General features: G+C 42.9%; 1 protein-coding gene across 2 annotated transcripts in view; it reads left to right on the forward strand.

Annotated features, from left to right (window-relative positions):
• Window positions 1-16,957, forward strand: part of LOC119184753 (uncharacterized) — a 44,352-nt gene that overhangs the window by 12,217 nt on the left and 15,178 nt on the right. For both annotated transcript variants that reach the window (XM_075872372.1, XM_075872371.1), the window contains 2 exons: window positions 941-1,095; window positions 14,306-14,394. In XM_075872372.1, the coding sequence (XP_075728487.1) occupies window positions 941-1,095; window positions 14,306-14,394 (244 nt within the window). The remainder of the gene's footprint in view (window positions 1-940; window positions 1,096-14,305; window positions 14,395-16,957) is intronic.

The following is a 16,957-nucleotide window of genomic DNA, read 5'->3' on the forward strand; positions in this document are numbered from 1 at the left end:
TCGCTCTGGATAAAGCTTGACGTTACGCGTTCTGCATGTGATCTCACCAAAGTAAGCTCATAGAACCACGTACCTTACGCAAAAATTTGACCTAGCCCACGCAGCGCGTTGCTGAGTTCCTGTGGGTCGAAGCACAATATATATATATATATATATATATATATATATATATATATATATATATATATATATATATATATATATATATATAATGTGAAACAAGAAGCGGTTGGCCTAATGTGATGGTGTCTCAAGCAACTTTTACTCGCCATTTTCTTCATCAATGACAGTACTAAAGTCATTATTATTATTAATATTATTATTGTTTTTATTAATATTATAATATTGTTATTACGAGGTGCAGTGCATTGGAAGGCCCCTGAAGTTTAACCAGCTAGAATGGTGAAACGTGCTCCTAAATCTAAGTATTCTGGTCTTAGTGATTCGCGCATCCACCAACAGAACGACCGCCACGGCCGGCATTCCATCCCGCTACCTTCGCGTGAGCAGTTATCTCCATGGACACTAGAACCCCGTAGTGAGTGACCAATTAGAATGAAACTGTACAGCGAGACCAATTACACTATTGGGTATTTCGCCTAATGCACAAATATTGCGACCCTGACTTCTTTAGAATGTCATTTGCATGCAGCGTAACAAAATTCAACAAGAGATGATAACGTTAAGGACTAACAAAAATATTGTAGTTTTCCCTTTTGTAGTATTCAAGTTTTCTTTTATTTTTAGGATATGTCGTACTTGCTTTTAATTCACATTTTCTCAGTTAATTCTTTTTATTTTTATACAGTTGTCGAATTTATAGAACACGCCTATAGTTTCTTAACTAAAAGCCATCTGCGTAGCATTTGTACCAAAGAGCAGCCTAATTGTTTTTAGATGTACACATCTAACGCACGTTTACACATTCTTACTTATTCAGTTTATGAGATCAAAAGACATATACTTGAACTTAACGACACTGCACTGGCCACACATCAAATGCATCCGAGCGAAACCCACGTTGAAGAACAAGACTGCTCAAACTCTGTCACAAGATATCTTTATCAAGGTGGCGATTGGAGGAAGCATCACTTGGTGAGCTCTAAAAATTTCATATGCTTAATTGCTGTCCTTTAAATCTTTGCATTTAGGTGACCAACTTCGTATCAAGTAACTACCAATGTGTGAGATGAAAACGTCGGACTCAAAACTTCTCACTTTTGGTGAAACTATGATATCTTATTGCGAGGGCAATTAGATAAACACTCCAGCCAACTTTACCGTGAACGCCAAAGTTTCTCTAAAGCTCTGCATAATTTAGATGTAGCCTTAAGATTGCCTGAAAAATCATCTATTGACACGTGAAGTAAAAACTTAACAGCGCTGTCGACCGTCCGAACTAAATAGGAGGAAAAATGTGCTGACCATCTTCGTCCCTCGAACTGACCATGGCCGGGACAGTGTGTGAAGGTAGCGATTAGATGAAACTAACAGAACCTGCGTATCTCTGGAGTCAGCGGTATCCGCATTGCCCTTGGGCTACAGGTGCGGCACCATGCAATATGAGATGGCTACGGGAGGATTATCAACCCATGAACTCACATAGGTAAAGATAAGACGCATAGACGAGCGCCCCATGATGCTTTCACTGGATGTGGTACTAATCGTTGAATGAATGTATATTGGACCAAAGTACTTTTCCGAATGCTAGTAACTCCCTTTATGTCCTCTACCTCATTTCTTGACGTAGTGCGAAGGCGGGTGGTGTCAGCTGATCGAACGTGCATCAATGACGCCACGCGTAATTCTGCGCGCGTAACAGAAAACTGCTCGAACTTGAATTGAGCTAGAAACTGAACGGCACTCTGAGACAATTTGTCTTGAGCCTGCCTGAGAGATTTGCCACAGATGTGCTGTATCACTAACGAGCAGCGCGCTATCGCGGCTGCACAGGACCGAATGTTTAACGTAGCGACGGTTTGCAAACTGATTACATCGTCGTTATCACTAGCGCTTTAAGCACCACAGAGTTGCTTCTTCAATAGAACAGAAACATTTAACCTCCCATTACGTAGCGCCTGTGCCGCAGTCATGTTAAGACTCCAACAGTACGCAATTTACTTCAGGCGGATGTTGCAGGTGCCATCAGCGTGATCGCAACAAGATATCGAAACTAATACACGCATACACTTTTAGCAAATTTGGAATTATGAAATTTCGTCGTAAAAAAACGTCCTTCAGAGAGTAGCGTTGAAGTGCAGAAAATAGCAGGGCTTTGGTCGTAACTGCACGTTTCATTACTCTGATAATTTTGTTTGGCTGTTTGAGCTCGAGCGTGTTGACGATATGCGGCATTCTAAAACAGCCACTGTATATTGGGCTACATAAAATGCACTAAAATGTAATTTTATTTTGATCTCGCTGAAGGATATTGTGCAATGAATACAATCTAAGTGGCCTACGAGCGAGGACATCATGAACGCACGAGAATGGCAAAGTGTAACTCGCTGCTAGTGAGTTAACAGCTCACCGTTCATCGCTGCTGCCACTAATAAGTGCTGGGGTTTAAAATAATTGTTGGAGGTTAACGTTCTAAATCCACCACTTGATTATGAGACACGCCGTAGTAAATGGCTCCGAAAATTTAGACCCACTTTGGGTTGTTTCACCTGTGCCTAAATATAAGCACACGGGCCTGAAGCATTTCCACCCTCATTAAAAATGCAGCCTCCGCGACCGGGATTCGACCCCACGAGATGCGGGTCAGCAGCCGAATGCCTTATCCACTTCACCACCGTGGCTGGTGCGCACATTTTAAAAAGTTCACCAGAACGTTTTGCGCTGGCGGAGAGGACAGCACGAGATTGATTAAAGTGGGTTACGGGATCAGCTGACTGCATCCGCTCGTCAAAACACAATCAATAGACCGACCACGGAGTCTACTGGCTACGGCACTTGTTGGCTGCAGAAGTAATTCTTGGCAGATTAACAATTGGACAAATATACAACACACAGTCATACGTTTTGTCCACGGGAGAAAGTGCATGGCCACCAATGGCCAGAAACACATTGACACTCTCCTCAGCCATGAAGCTTGGAATGGTGTGGTGGAATGAACTGTGAAAACTTACGCGTGTTCTGACAAAGTAACCATTGAAGTGAAATCATCAGCTATGCATCATTTATTCCAGGAAAATTTTGATAGTTTCTTGATGGCATACCGTAAAGCCCCAAACTGTGCGGAAGGAAATACACTCGCAAAATATTTCTTTAGCGACAACCACGCATAAGTCGTACATTTTGAAAGGGCCCTGCAACACGTATTTAGGCAGCCAAGTGCCTATAGCCTCACAAATTCACCTTGGCGAAAGTTTCTAGACTGCGTCCAGTACAAGCGGATTTACAAAGAATTGTTCTACGCTGCAATGCCATTCTCGTTTCTCTCGTCTCTACAGAAGTACTGCAGGGTAAGCAGGGAGGCATGGCGTGGTGTAAGAAAAACGACACACGCGTCATGTGATTTTGAGCCTTTCTTTTTCCCGAATATTCAACTTTTCAGTGCGATCTAAACGCACGCGTGAAGTCCCGGCGTCCCGCGGGGGGCTTGGTAACCACTGAACCCGCCATGATCAAATCATGTAATGGCTGATACAAACGTTGTAGCGAAGAACTTTTAGGCTTGTTGTGTTATTTTTTGTACGAAGAGAGAGCAATTTCTAGCTGGTTTGAGAATTTTTCTTGATTCGAGGACACGCGCTGCGCTAAAACATGTGAGTCAAGTTTTTTTGGGAGCCTTGACTACCGATCGGCCACGTTTTAGGACCATGTTGAAGAAGTATGACAACGACCCTTTGAAACCAGACTTCTTGACGACAATGTCAGGAACTGAAGAAACAGCGAGATGTGTGTCACAGGTAAGAGTTTATTATTAGGTGAGTGATAAGATGCTGGAGAAAACTGTCCGTTGTGATTGTGCCTAACGGAGGAAAGGCGTTTTTATTTATTGATATGAGGTTTAACGCCCCAAAACTATCATATGATTACGAGAGACGCCATAGTGGAGGGCTCCGGAAATTTCGACCACCTGTGATTCTTTAACGTGCACCCAAATCTGAGCACACGGGCTTACATCATTTCCGCCTCCATGGGAAATGCAGCCGCCGCAGCAGAGATTTGATCCCGCGACCTGCAGGTCAGCAGCCAAGTACCTTAGCCACTAGACTACCGTGAGAGGGCAAAGGAAGGTGTGGTGCATTAAGTTTTAATGCTGCGACATGTCTGATAGAATTGCGTGAACAGCTTCAGCTTGCGCACTCCGACCACATACGGCAGCGCCATGCTCACCCCACATTGTGCCTGTGAACCACGTTCAGAGTCGGACACGTTTCAACGCCTTACGGCAACATCCCAAAAGAAAAATGACCAGCCGTAGGAAACTCTGCCAATAGGTCGGTTCCCAATAAATTGACAGTGGCTAACGGCCTTTCCAGATGAACTGACAGAGCACGTAACGTCGACGTCCGACACAGCGCCCCACCCAGCCTCGCCATCACTGCAAAACCAATTGATACGGTGCATTGCACTCACTTGCCAATCACCAGATTGTTTCCATCACAAAGAGAGCGCAAAATAACTTAAGAAATGTGGGAGGTAAAGAATGTGATAACGTGCATTGCGTGTGGCCTGCAGACATTAGCGCATGAATGACGTCACACATAGTAACGATAAAATATATGTGCTTGACAATAAACAAGCCCTTTGTTTTGTGGTCACTCTTGGTGGGTTATGAGTGCCGTGACAATCCATCTACGAGTGAAAAGTGTGGTGAATTACTTACTTTGTTTCAGATTTTTATGCAACGTAAAACAACAGATGCTAATAGAGGGAAACAATGTTTATTGATCTACCAAAAGCAAATATTATTTCCTTCTTTGGTTTTCATAGGTGGAAACTGTTTATTTACCAATCACTGTTCTGAATTTTCAAAGATGTGTATGCCTTTTGTGTCATTTTTTCTTGCATTTCTTCATTTACCCATGATTTCTTTATTTGCCATGCATCCCGTAGGCATCTAAGTTTTCCCGCAAGCACAATTGATTGTGTATGGGCAGTGGACACCTTATGTATCGACCACAGAGGAGATCAAACGGCGAAAAGCCGAGGAGCGGCTTAGGCACTTCTCTTTAGGAAAATAATAATGGGGCTAGGTATCTATCTGTGTGTGGTCTTTGCACTTTTTTAGCACATGCATAGTATCGTTTGCTTCAACGAACAGCTAAATCACTTCACAAGACCATTTGTCATTGGGTGGTATAAAGTGGTTAACAACTGTTGGAAAGACCTTAGCTGCTCACTTCTTGTAATAAACATTCGATATATGACCTTCCTCAATGACTCACGAATTCTTGTGGTACCCTCACTTGCGAGAACATTACAATCAAAGGTTCTGCTATCCTCTCCGTTTCTACGCTTAGAAATGGGACAGCGTAAGAATATCGCGTTGCTCAGTCTAACGTGGTCAGAAGAAAAAAATCAGTTTCCTTTTGCCAATGTCGATGATGCAGGCGGACTATGTTGTTCGCCACAAGTTCAAAGGATAAGGTAATTAGCAGCACTTTTTCCAGGGGAATACGTTCGACAAAGCGCTTCAGAACGATGTGCTGGCTGCATCGTCCTGACTGTACAAAGACTGCACAAATTGTGTGACCTCAGCCTCCACGCCTAGTGAATTGCTCTACAATTTCCCCAGCTAGTGCTAACTTTGATACTTTGGTGGCCTGCCATTACAGCCTCATGTGCCATTCTGAGGACAATATTTTAGTGGCATTGTGGGAAAAGCAGGTGATCAACTTCCTTCTTCGTTAGGAATATCTTGTTATGGACAAGTGTGCCCTTGATCAAGACAAACTCTACGTTCCATCTCTATGTGCCCTCTTTTTCTCAAGCGAAGAAAAACGACCCTTCAGTTGCTATCTTCTCTTTGCAACATCACCAGCGCTTCTGTGGTCGCATCTAGTGCATTTGATGCAGCTATAGGCAACGCTTGGTGCCTGGCTCCACTTCTGATCGCTGTACTCAAATTCGTAGGTCTGGTGACATACGTGGGCACAAAAGGGGCTCCCCGTCTGTTGCAACCGTCTTATGCAGTCTTGCCTCATGCGAAGGTGTTGAGACGTGGTAGAGCCAGGACGAAAAAAATATTTAAATAATGTTCATCACAAATTGGCTTTTCATGCAGAGTTCCTTTGCCTGTCCTCGGAAGATAGGGGACTCTATGCCTACCTATGTGAAGCATGCGGCGGGAAGGCGACCATGTTGCAATGTTATATTGAGTAATATTTATAAAATGGCGCTATATATATATATATATATATATATATATATATATATATATATATATATATATATATATATATATTGGGTGATGAATAGAACACCTTGCTGTTAATGTTGTGCGTTATGTAGATTACTTTTTAGTCATTGTCAAGACATTTGACTTACAAAGAAAAGCAATTGATGTTCTAAATGTGTTTAGGGAATGTGGTAATGGGCTCAGTGTTACGTGTGCATTGCCGGTTCGAAATGAGTTGCAAGTTTTAGATATAAGATCATTTTTTGTACTGGGAGATCACCTTTGTTGGCAGTATTGTCCTACGGCTGATAAGCTGTTGCTTGCTTTTTCGCCTGATCCCTCAAAAATTGTAAAAAAGTGGCATTAGTGTTGCAAGCAATCAGTCTTTATTGTTCAAAACCTGTTACCACAAAATGCAACAGAGCTTCGGAAAGCACGTTTCACGATTGACGACTTAAGGAAGCAGGTTTGACTCCGTGTATGCTCGGCACCTCGGACCTTCAGATAGTACCAAGTGTTAAATGTCTAGGTGTTATCTTTGATGAATATATGTCATGGAATTCCCACATTGAAAAGCTGTCTTCAAGTTTATCCAGAATAACTGGAATTTCGTCTAGGGTGCGTTTCCTGCTTCCTAAAAAAGTTAAATTCTCATCTACAAATCGTTGTTCTCATTAAACATAAATTATTGTCATCTGGTTTGGGGCACAACAACATTAACGAGCATTCACAAATTACATGTCATACAAAAAAGGGCAGTTCGCGCCATTGTAGATGTTCCGTATATTAAAGTCACATGTCACCGCTTTTTGAAGAAATGAACTTCTTAAGCCTACCAGATTACTATCAAACAAGTCTTATGAAACGCTATTACGCAGGACTGAAAAGTGATAACTTTTTGGGCACACTTGCTCGTATAAACCGGCGGACCCTTGTTTATAACATTCGTCATAATCGCACGTGGTTTCTTCCACACACGCGCACGAACTACGGCAAGGAGATGCTGCGCTTTTTATTGCCGTTCCATCTGAATCAACTAACACTGTGAAAATATTGCTGGGGATGCGTTTTTGTCCTACTTGTGTCAATGCCATTGTATTTATTTTTTTCATTTGTACACTCTCATTTATCTTTAATGTGATTATCAAAATTGTAATTGGTACATTGTTTTAAAGGTTTATTTTTCGATGTGTTTCATTTGCATTATCTGTCTATATATGTTCATAAGTAAGTAATAATGCATTCTTTTACAGTTCTAATTGAGCGACATAGTGTTGTCTTATTTATTTTATACCATAATGTACACTCGCCTATCCCTGCCACTTTGTACTGGGTCGTGGTCCTAGTCAAGCCCGTGAAGAGGCTTTTTGACCCCGGCCCTCAGCATCCCAAATGAAGGTATGTTGGAATAAATAAAGTTCAAAAGTTACCCTGAATGGGTTATCACGAGGGCCTGCAAAAAATTTGCAAAGAAAGTAAAGGGTGTGCAGAAGGAAGCAGAAGTTAATCATTCCACAACTAAAACAATATTACTTTGATTCCTTATGTGCATAGGTTGTCGCACGATCTTCAAAACGTGGGCAGTAGATAAATGTTGTTTTCAGCGTTGGCCATAAATTCTGGCAAGTTCGTCCATCTGTGCAAAGGAATTAAACGATGAAAAGTGCGACAAGAGCTACAAGTGCCCAATAAAACATAACAGTATATTCATTGTGTGTCGAAAGAATGCAATATACAAGATACCATGTTCTTGCAACAAGGTTAACATTGGCTAAACTAGTCGATGCGTGAATGTAAGAATTTAGGAGTACGCGCGTAATGTAAAAAATTGCACAGGTTCTCATTTGGCCATTCATTGTCGCTGAAATGGGTGTAATCCTAATTTTGATAAGACGAAAATTTTACGTTACCACAGAGGCCAATGGTCCGGAGAAATCACGGAAGCATTTTATATGTCACTGGAAGGTAATAATTGCATCAGCCAGCGTTTACCTGATAGCCTAACGCTATCAGGCGCCGCAGTTTCAGATCTGACAGATAGCTGGCACGTTTCATTAGCCACATATTGATTTATAGATATTTGTCATTTTGAGCTTGCGCGATGTTTCTTTTCTTGTATGTGCTTTGCTTTGTTCAGATGTCATATATATTCCGTTTCTTTTAGGAATAAACTTTAGTTGCGAGTCATCGCTGTAGTTTGTCTTCTCTTTCCCGTCCCTGTTTACGTAGCGCTATTATTCGTTTAAGATGGAAGCGCACCAACTCACCTTATTGTCCCGTCTGATGTATGACGTACACGACGGGATCTGATGTGCTGACCAGCGCGTCATGTTCGGCTAACCGTCTTACTATCCAATACTAATTTCAGTTCTCGCCAAGTAAAGCGGTCATCACAAGAGCACCCAGACGTAAGTGGCTAGATAGACAGATAGATACATAAATAGACGTCGAAAATGCTCGCAATCCCCCGCTCCCCCTTGAAAAAATATTGACACCACCGAAATTCTTTTCCGATAACAGCGAACGCTTGACGACCGTGGTATTGCAGCTTGAATCTGTCAGCCCCACCACAAGGTGTCCTCAGAAATATTTGGTAGCCGTTGGCAACTCTTCTCTGGGTAGACCGACAGATGTCTCTTTTTGCTCATGTAGTTCCAATTTTTCAGTGTCTATTTCTTAAACAAAACATGGGGAGATATTACAAACTAGCGGGACCGTTAGCCTACATTGGCCAGTAGTAGTCTTTGGTTCTTATTAGAGTACGTATGAACAGATTAACAGAGCATATGTATTTCCATGCACACACACACATATATATATATATATATATATATATATATATATATATATATATATATATATATATATATATATATATATATATAAAGTTTTGCAGGAAAGAAAAAAAAAATACAAAAACTTCCCTGCGGGAGGCAAAGACTAAAGGCTAAATAGCCTGACGAGGTCTTGACCTCCTGATACAGTCTGCATCAGTGCCATATTACACATATTCACACATCAGTAACATACATATACAAATAAGTGACATTATACATATCTTATTTAGTTACATAGCTTATTTCTACATGATATACATTCAGAATATGTTTTACATAAACAGGAAACAATTTTGGTATCAAACGATTCTGTTTAAGTATCATTGTTCACAGTAAGAAAAAAATCAACTCAGTATACAAGTATTCCTAAATATAAAAGCCTATGGATCTACTATGTCTTTAGTCAAAAGAAGAAGGGATTTATGATGACATTTAAATTGTTTAGTTTTCAGAGTAAAGTCTATATTCGATTCGTGAAGGTTTAGCAATTGTATGATCTTATAATCAATAGCCTGCTTGCCATATAAACGCATAGTCACACATGCATAAAGAAACCAATTTAAACAATCTAATATACATATTTACACACCTAAAAACATGGAAACAAATAATAAATCAGACATGTAATAAGTCAGCTGCATAGCCACACCTCTACAACCTATGTACCGGTTTAAGGTTCGATACACCGTTGAACAGAAAACAAAACAGAAAGGTTAACTTTTTACGCGATTTTTATCCTGCAAGCGAAATATTTTTGCTCTGAGCTTAAAGTTGCGTGCAACTTTAACTTCTAAGGGTATTTTGTTTCAAATATTTGTTCCAATAAATTCCAATAAACGTTTCCCGTAAAAGTTATAATTAGGAAGTAAATTGAAATTGTCATTGGATGCGTGTTTAGAGTTTTGCGATGGTATGGTTAATAGACTGAATGAGAGGGGGAAGCTGGAGCCTGTGATTTGGTGAACAGAAAGGGCAACCTGATAATCACGAATAGAATACGTTGCTTCTGAAGCATGTTATTTACATTCCTATGTTTCCACCTACTAGGTTTAGGGCTCTCTTTTGTAGTCGTAGAAGGCCCCGCCGCGGTGGTCCAGTGGCTAAGGTACTCGGCTGCTGACCCGCACGTCGCGGGATTGAATCCCAGCTGCGGCGGCTGCATTTTCGATGGAGGCGGAAATGTTGTAGGTCTTGTGCTCAGATTTGGGTGCACGTTAAAGAACCCCAGGTGGTCGAAATTTCCGGAGTCCTACACTACGGCGTCTCTCATAATCATATGGTGGTTTTGGGACGTTAAACTCCACATATCAATGTAGTCGTAGAAGTGGTACAAGGTATGTCGCGTATGTTACACCGCGCAATTCTATACAGTAGCCTATGTGAGTGTGCCAAAAAGAAAAGTACATCATCTGAAGCAAACAAGGGAGAAACCAATCGTGTGGTTTGATTATAGTTTAACACCCATAAGCCAATTTTCTGCAAACGCTATGGATTTGTTCTTCCCAGTGAAGATGATGGTCAACAATAATTCCCAGATAATTAAAAAAGTTACTTGCTCCACAGGATTGTTGTTCAGGAAAAGTTACAATACTGACGTGTCTATGTTGTTTATCCTAGATCAAAAGACCACATACGTCGTTTCCCCCGGATGTAGTATCAATTTACATTGAATAAACCAGTTGCTTACATTTACCAATTCTTCTATTGTATTAAGTCGCAAAGTTGACAGACTATTCCCTGTGAATATTAGGGCTGTATCGTCAGCGTACAACAATGTTCTAGAATACTCTAGTGTTTTGGAAAGATCATGAATGTATAGTGAAATAAGTAGCAGGCCTAATATGCAGCCCTGGGGCACTCAATTGTGCTGTATGCAGATTCATTATCGTTAATCACTACTTTTTGCTTTCTCTAGGACAAGTAGCTCGAGAAAAACTATAGTGAACTGTCACTGAAGCCATAAAATTCAAGCTTATGTAGCAGGGGAAAAATCCAAGTTCGCCTTGTTTCAGTGCACAGGCGTACGTATATAGTCGGATTAAGCACTTGACGCCTCCCTTTTGAGGCTCTTTACATTTGGAAAATCATCAGCTCCTCCGTGTTCAACAAGACGAGGAGCTCCGGGCCTTATTACTACATCCAAGATTCTTCGGCATGATGTTCTTGCCTGCCACATAGAAGTCACTGCACTTTTGCTTTGCCGACCTCTTTTTCGCGGCTCTTGCTCCGAAATTGTGCTCCGTCACTTAGTCTGTCTTGTTTCCCTCTGCCGATATTTGTCAGACCCTGCACCTCAAATTAATTCCCGACCATTTAGGCTGGCTCACTAAGAGTTCGGCATCCTCTTTTACAAAGATGGCATGTTTCTCAGAGCATCTATTTAAGAACAGTTCAGATCAAGGTTATCCCTTAACGTGTCAGAGATTTTTGCTATTTTCGCCATCTGCTGCCAATGATCCAAGTAACAAAGCAGTCAACCAGACAAGTGTAATTATGTCTCAGAAGTATTTGGCTTATATTCACGAAACTATTGTCGATACCCCTCTTTAGTAAACCGAACAATTGCAACAACATTCGCTTCAACTTTTCGTAGGCAGTATATTCCTCTTAATCATACGTCCGATAATACTCAAAGGTCCTCCTGAGAGGCATATGCTTAATGAAAGCGTCCACTAGTGGCTCGGCCATTCCTGGCTAGGGGCTACCCGCTGGAATTCGGAATGCACGCGTAGAATTCATCATGGCCCTCATTTTAGGTAGGAATATGCTTGCGGAGACTTCTTAACGCTTGTCTGCGGCCATCCACGTACTCTCCACCGGTTGCAACTGTTACAGCCGTGTGCTCGGCAAGACGACATTTTGCCTCCACCAGAATTTGTTCCGCCACCAGACGAGCTATGTGCTTTCATGCACATTGCTCTGCGCGTCCCTACCTTAAGGGCTTCTATGGCACTATCATTTCGTTACCTAACTAGACAAGTTTCTTATCCATGAAAATGAATTGCTCCAAATTTATTTCTGTCCACGGCACGAAGAAGTGCTCACAAAGTTTCAACGAGAATTGGTCTTGTCGTGGACGCCAGAAAATTGTGATGCTTAAGACAGATGGGCACTTATGCTATTGTGCAATGGCACAGGAAAGAAACAGAGTGCCGTTTTTGAACATTTACTTGGCAGGTTTAATGATTAACAAGAAAGCGATTGAACTGTTTATTGAAAAGCAGAAAATTTAGCCGACATATATAAATCGCTGACTTGCTACGCTGCGTGGCCAAAGGTATTCGAGATTGAAAGTACGGACAGCGTGAGAGAGAAAAAAGACAAGATGTTAATATGTAAAAAGTTGGTGGTGTCGTTGCCATCGGAGCGTTTACCGCAGTTCACGAGGATATAGTGGAGGTGGTAGTGCCGTGTTCTGAGGACATTTGGACAGCGGTAGGGGCATCAAGGGGAGGCCTGAACCAGCACGGCCTCAGACGTCTCGATCTACACCCAGGAGTGGCGTTTCCACGTGCGAGTTCACTCAAACACAGAACCGCCTACTTGGTGTTGGAATGCGGCTCAACATGGCTGCGGTGCAGCAGCTCCACCAACGATGTTCCTCCTCTCAACCAGCGTCCTACCAGGCACAAGTTGAAGTGCAGAAGCTCAGTGGCCAGTGGCCCGCATACAAGTTTGGCGCGTCACCCAGTTTGGCCAGGCACCACTACACGATCCCTCCTTCAGCCAGTGGCTCCAACCCTGGCACCAGGATCTTCGGACCCTCGGACACCGTGTACCTTGCCCGACTCCGTGGTCGGCCGTACATGCAGGGACGTTTCGCCCGGCAGAATGTCTAGCTGGGCCCTTAAGCCTGGTACTGAACAGCACCTGGACCGAACATCACGAGCGAGCGGCGTGTTACCGCGCTCTCGCTAGCCTCTCCATGCTTCGTGGTCCGCGCCAACGTTTTAACACGATAGCGTTAAACGTTGGCGGGGTGAAACGTTGGCGACGGCGGAATTTCTGCTCGAGTCGCAGAAATTCCGCCGTCAGCGTCGGCCCCATTGGTGGTGAGCGAAAAATTGTACGTGAGCAAAAAAGCTCGCCGCGGGAGGCCGCTACTTGTCCACGCGTGCGCACGTTATCACACTGACAAAGCAGCGCATTCAAAGAAAAAAAGAAAGAAGTGCTGAAGGTCGTGAGGCGTGGGCGACGTGGTTTTTTTGCCCCTGCCACCTCTCACTGCTTAGCTTCGAGCGCTTTCGTCGGGACGAGAGAAGAGAGAATGCAATTGCAGCATGCGGCAAGCATTTGCAACTCCACTCGAACTTGACGAATTCCTAAAAATTTTGCGGCGTTGAATTCGTCAGGCAATAAGCTGTTCTAGTGAATTCATTCCATGATGAATTTACAAAGTATTTGTGGGCCGATTTAGCGCACTTTGTTCGACAGGTGTCACGACGAAAACGAGCCATTCGGGGATTTGCAGGAGCATTTCAGAGGCCTGAAGATATACGTCGAAAAAGGCCAGTATAGTGCAGCCATCGCCACTAAAAACACACAGAAAGTGAGATCTAAAGTTAGAAAACTATGTCGATCCAATAAAAAACATACACCTTTCCAGAGGCGTTGATCAAGCAAACAGCAAGCGCTAGATATTGTGCTGCTATCTGTGAGGCATTGTGAAACTCTGTGGCTTCCGAGATGACAAGCGCGCAGCGTGTATCTTAGAGGCTATGCGACTCTTGCTTTAGATCACAAACCTGTATGTACCATTCAGCCGTGCGCTGGAACAATCTATTGTGTGCGTGTGTTTGTACGCGCGCGTGTGTGTGTTTATGTAACAAAACATATTATAAGTATGCACTTAGCGTTTGAAGGGCGGTGCACTGGGGGCCATGTTTCACTATCGCGTTCAACTCTTCAAGATGAAGCTTAAGGGTACCCAATTTTTCCCGCCATTTAAACGTGACACCCAGATTTAAGGAACGTTTTTTAAGAGAGTCCAGGTGCTAGAAGGTGAGCTGCTACATTCACTTATAATAATTCCATTTCTTGCTACAAATCAATCCGAAGTCAGTTCGTGGAAACAACGTTTTACTGCCTACATTTACGTTTAACTTTTTTTTAACAGGCATCATATGACGGCGTCGTACACACCACTCTTTGATGAAATTTCTAATATTACAAGACGTGCAAGAAAGTTCACATCTGTCGACGAAGGCAAGTGATGATGCAGATTTGTCTTGTTTTACTTTTATTATTACTTAAATATTTTTTGTCTAACAACCAAGAGATATGTGACCCTTGTAGGCATACGTATATACCAACAAACTCTTCAAACAGAGTGAAAACCCGCAAAATCGTGGAATCCGCAATAATGCTAGTGAGCGGTAAAACTGAATGCGAAGTATTTCTTGGGGAACTGCCGGCAATTTGACCATTGTTTACTCTATCTTTTTGTCTTAACTCTCAATTCATTGGCGCTTTCTGTATCTGCCTCTCCCTCCTTTCTCTCTCTCTCTCTCTCTCTCTCTCTCTCTCTCTCTCTCTATATATATATATATATATATATATATATATATATATATATATATATATATATATATATATATATATATATATACCATTTATGAAAACAGAAGCCAGTGCCACAACTAATATCAATAGGCAAGCTGTTGTAGTGGAGGACTTCTACGGAGATCTGTGTGGTAGCCCAGACGACCAGCAATATCTGCAAATTTAGCAATAGTAGCCCGGAGGAGTTTGGCAGCCCACCACTGAGTAGTGACGGGGAATATTCACAAAGCCGTCAGGTAATAACGTTCAGCCACTAAGAGAAAAAAACATCAGTTACATACAGCGTTGACTTGACTATTGTAAAGAATAAGTGCCAGTTTCCAACAAGACTGGATGCCTAGCAATACGCGTGGCAGTGTAGTATTCTATAGATGAGATCCCCGCCAGGTTTCGGAACTGCTTTAGAAAATGAACCTATAATACTGATTGGGCGCCAAATGTGGTTGCACTGCTGGTCAGCTAGTGAACAATATTACACATGTGCTCCGATGATACAAGCATCACGCATAATGATTTATTGATTGATTGATTGTTATGGTGGGTTTAACGTTCAAAACCACCATATGATTATGAGAGATGCCGTAGTGGAGGGCTCCGGAGATATCAACCACCTGGGGTTGTTTAACGTGCACCCAAATCTGAGCACATGGGCCTACAACATTTCCGACTCGATCGGAAATGCAGCCGCCACAGTCGGGATTCGATCCCGCGACCTGCTGGTCAGCAGCCGAGTATCTTAGCCACTAGACCACCGTGGCGGTGCAAGCATCACGCATAATTGGCGTTCACTCTATTTAGGTGGGATTCAATGAAGTTGAATTATGTAACCCTTGATTGATATTTGGGGTTTAACGTCCCAATACCACTATATGATTATGAGAGACGCCGTAGTGGAGGGCTCCGGAAATTTTGACCACCTGGGGTTCTTTAACGTGCACCCAAATCTGAGTACACGGGCCTACAACATTTCCGCCTCCATCGGAAATGCAGCCGCCGCAGCCGGGATTCGAACCCGCGACCTGCAATTATGTAACACTGTCAAAATCCACAATCCTCTCGAGGACAAGCGGCTATATAACGGGAATTTTATTTACGTAACACTGTCAACTACCATTCTCTCGAGCACAAGCAGTACATATAACGCTTGCGCTTCAAGAGGTGCTAACCTCATGTTGCTGTTGTAACTTTCACGCAACTATATGCTACTGGTTATAAAAGTCATACGTGAATATAAATGTGTGGCCCCGCCGTGGTGGTCTAGTGTATAGAGTGCTCGGCTGCTGACTCACAGGTCACGGGCTTGAATGCCGGCTGCGGCGGCTGCATTTACGATGGAGGCGGAAATGTTGTAGGCCCATGTGCTCTGATTTGGGCGCACGTTAAAGAACCCCAGGGAGTCAAAATCTCCGGAGCCCTCCACTACGGCGTCTCTCATAATCATATGGTAGTTTTGGGACGTTAAACCCCACATATCATCGTCTTCATATGATTATGCGTACAACGTTTGTAAACCCTTCTGCAAAATAAGTCGGTGCACGCGAGCAACAACCACAATCTGATTAAACTACATCACAGCGCCATTTGACTTGGTGAGTGCGCATGCGCATCCTTTCATTTTCACAATCGTATCTTTTTACTTCCTTGCATTAGACCTAGTGATTACATCTAGCGTTGTGCGCCAGACGTCGCTTTCAGTCTTCGATCCACGACGCGGTCGATTTGGCGGGGCCATGGTGGGGGTGAAAAGTATGCGGCTCGCTATGCCTTGATTAAAAAAGTTGCAGCTCCTGTCTCAGTGGCGAACCGGTGCAATACACATCATTACGTCTCTTCTTTACGCGTGCCTTGAGGAAAAGTGTGCTTGTGCACGTAACAGCGAACACATTCTTGCCACTCACAACGCATTGGTTTGACCCTGCGAAGACTTATTTTCCTCATTTCATTCATATACATCTATCTTGCGTTCTCGCTCGCGGAAAACGTTGATTTTTCGCGCTCTTCTAACAATGCTTACGTAGATGCCGACAACAGAAATTCGATGATAGGAGCTTTTAACACAGCGCGTTAATTGCTGGCCTGTGTGGTCTGTGAATCGAGCCGCGCACACTTCACCGCTGCCATGACCTTGTCGAATTGAGCACACAACGGATCGAATCAAGCGTGTCACGAGCGCGTCACCCAGCCCGCTGCCAGCGAGTAACAAGAT

This window comes from Rhipicephalus microplus, chromosome 8 (assembly GCF_043290135.1).
Source record: "Rhipicephalus microplus isolate Deutch F79 chromosome 8, USDA_Rmic, whole genome shotgun sequence".
In the NCBI taxonomy this organism is placed as follows: Eukaryota; Metazoa; Arthropoda; class Arachnida; order Ixodida; family Ixodidae; genus Rhipicephalus; species Rhipicephalus microplus.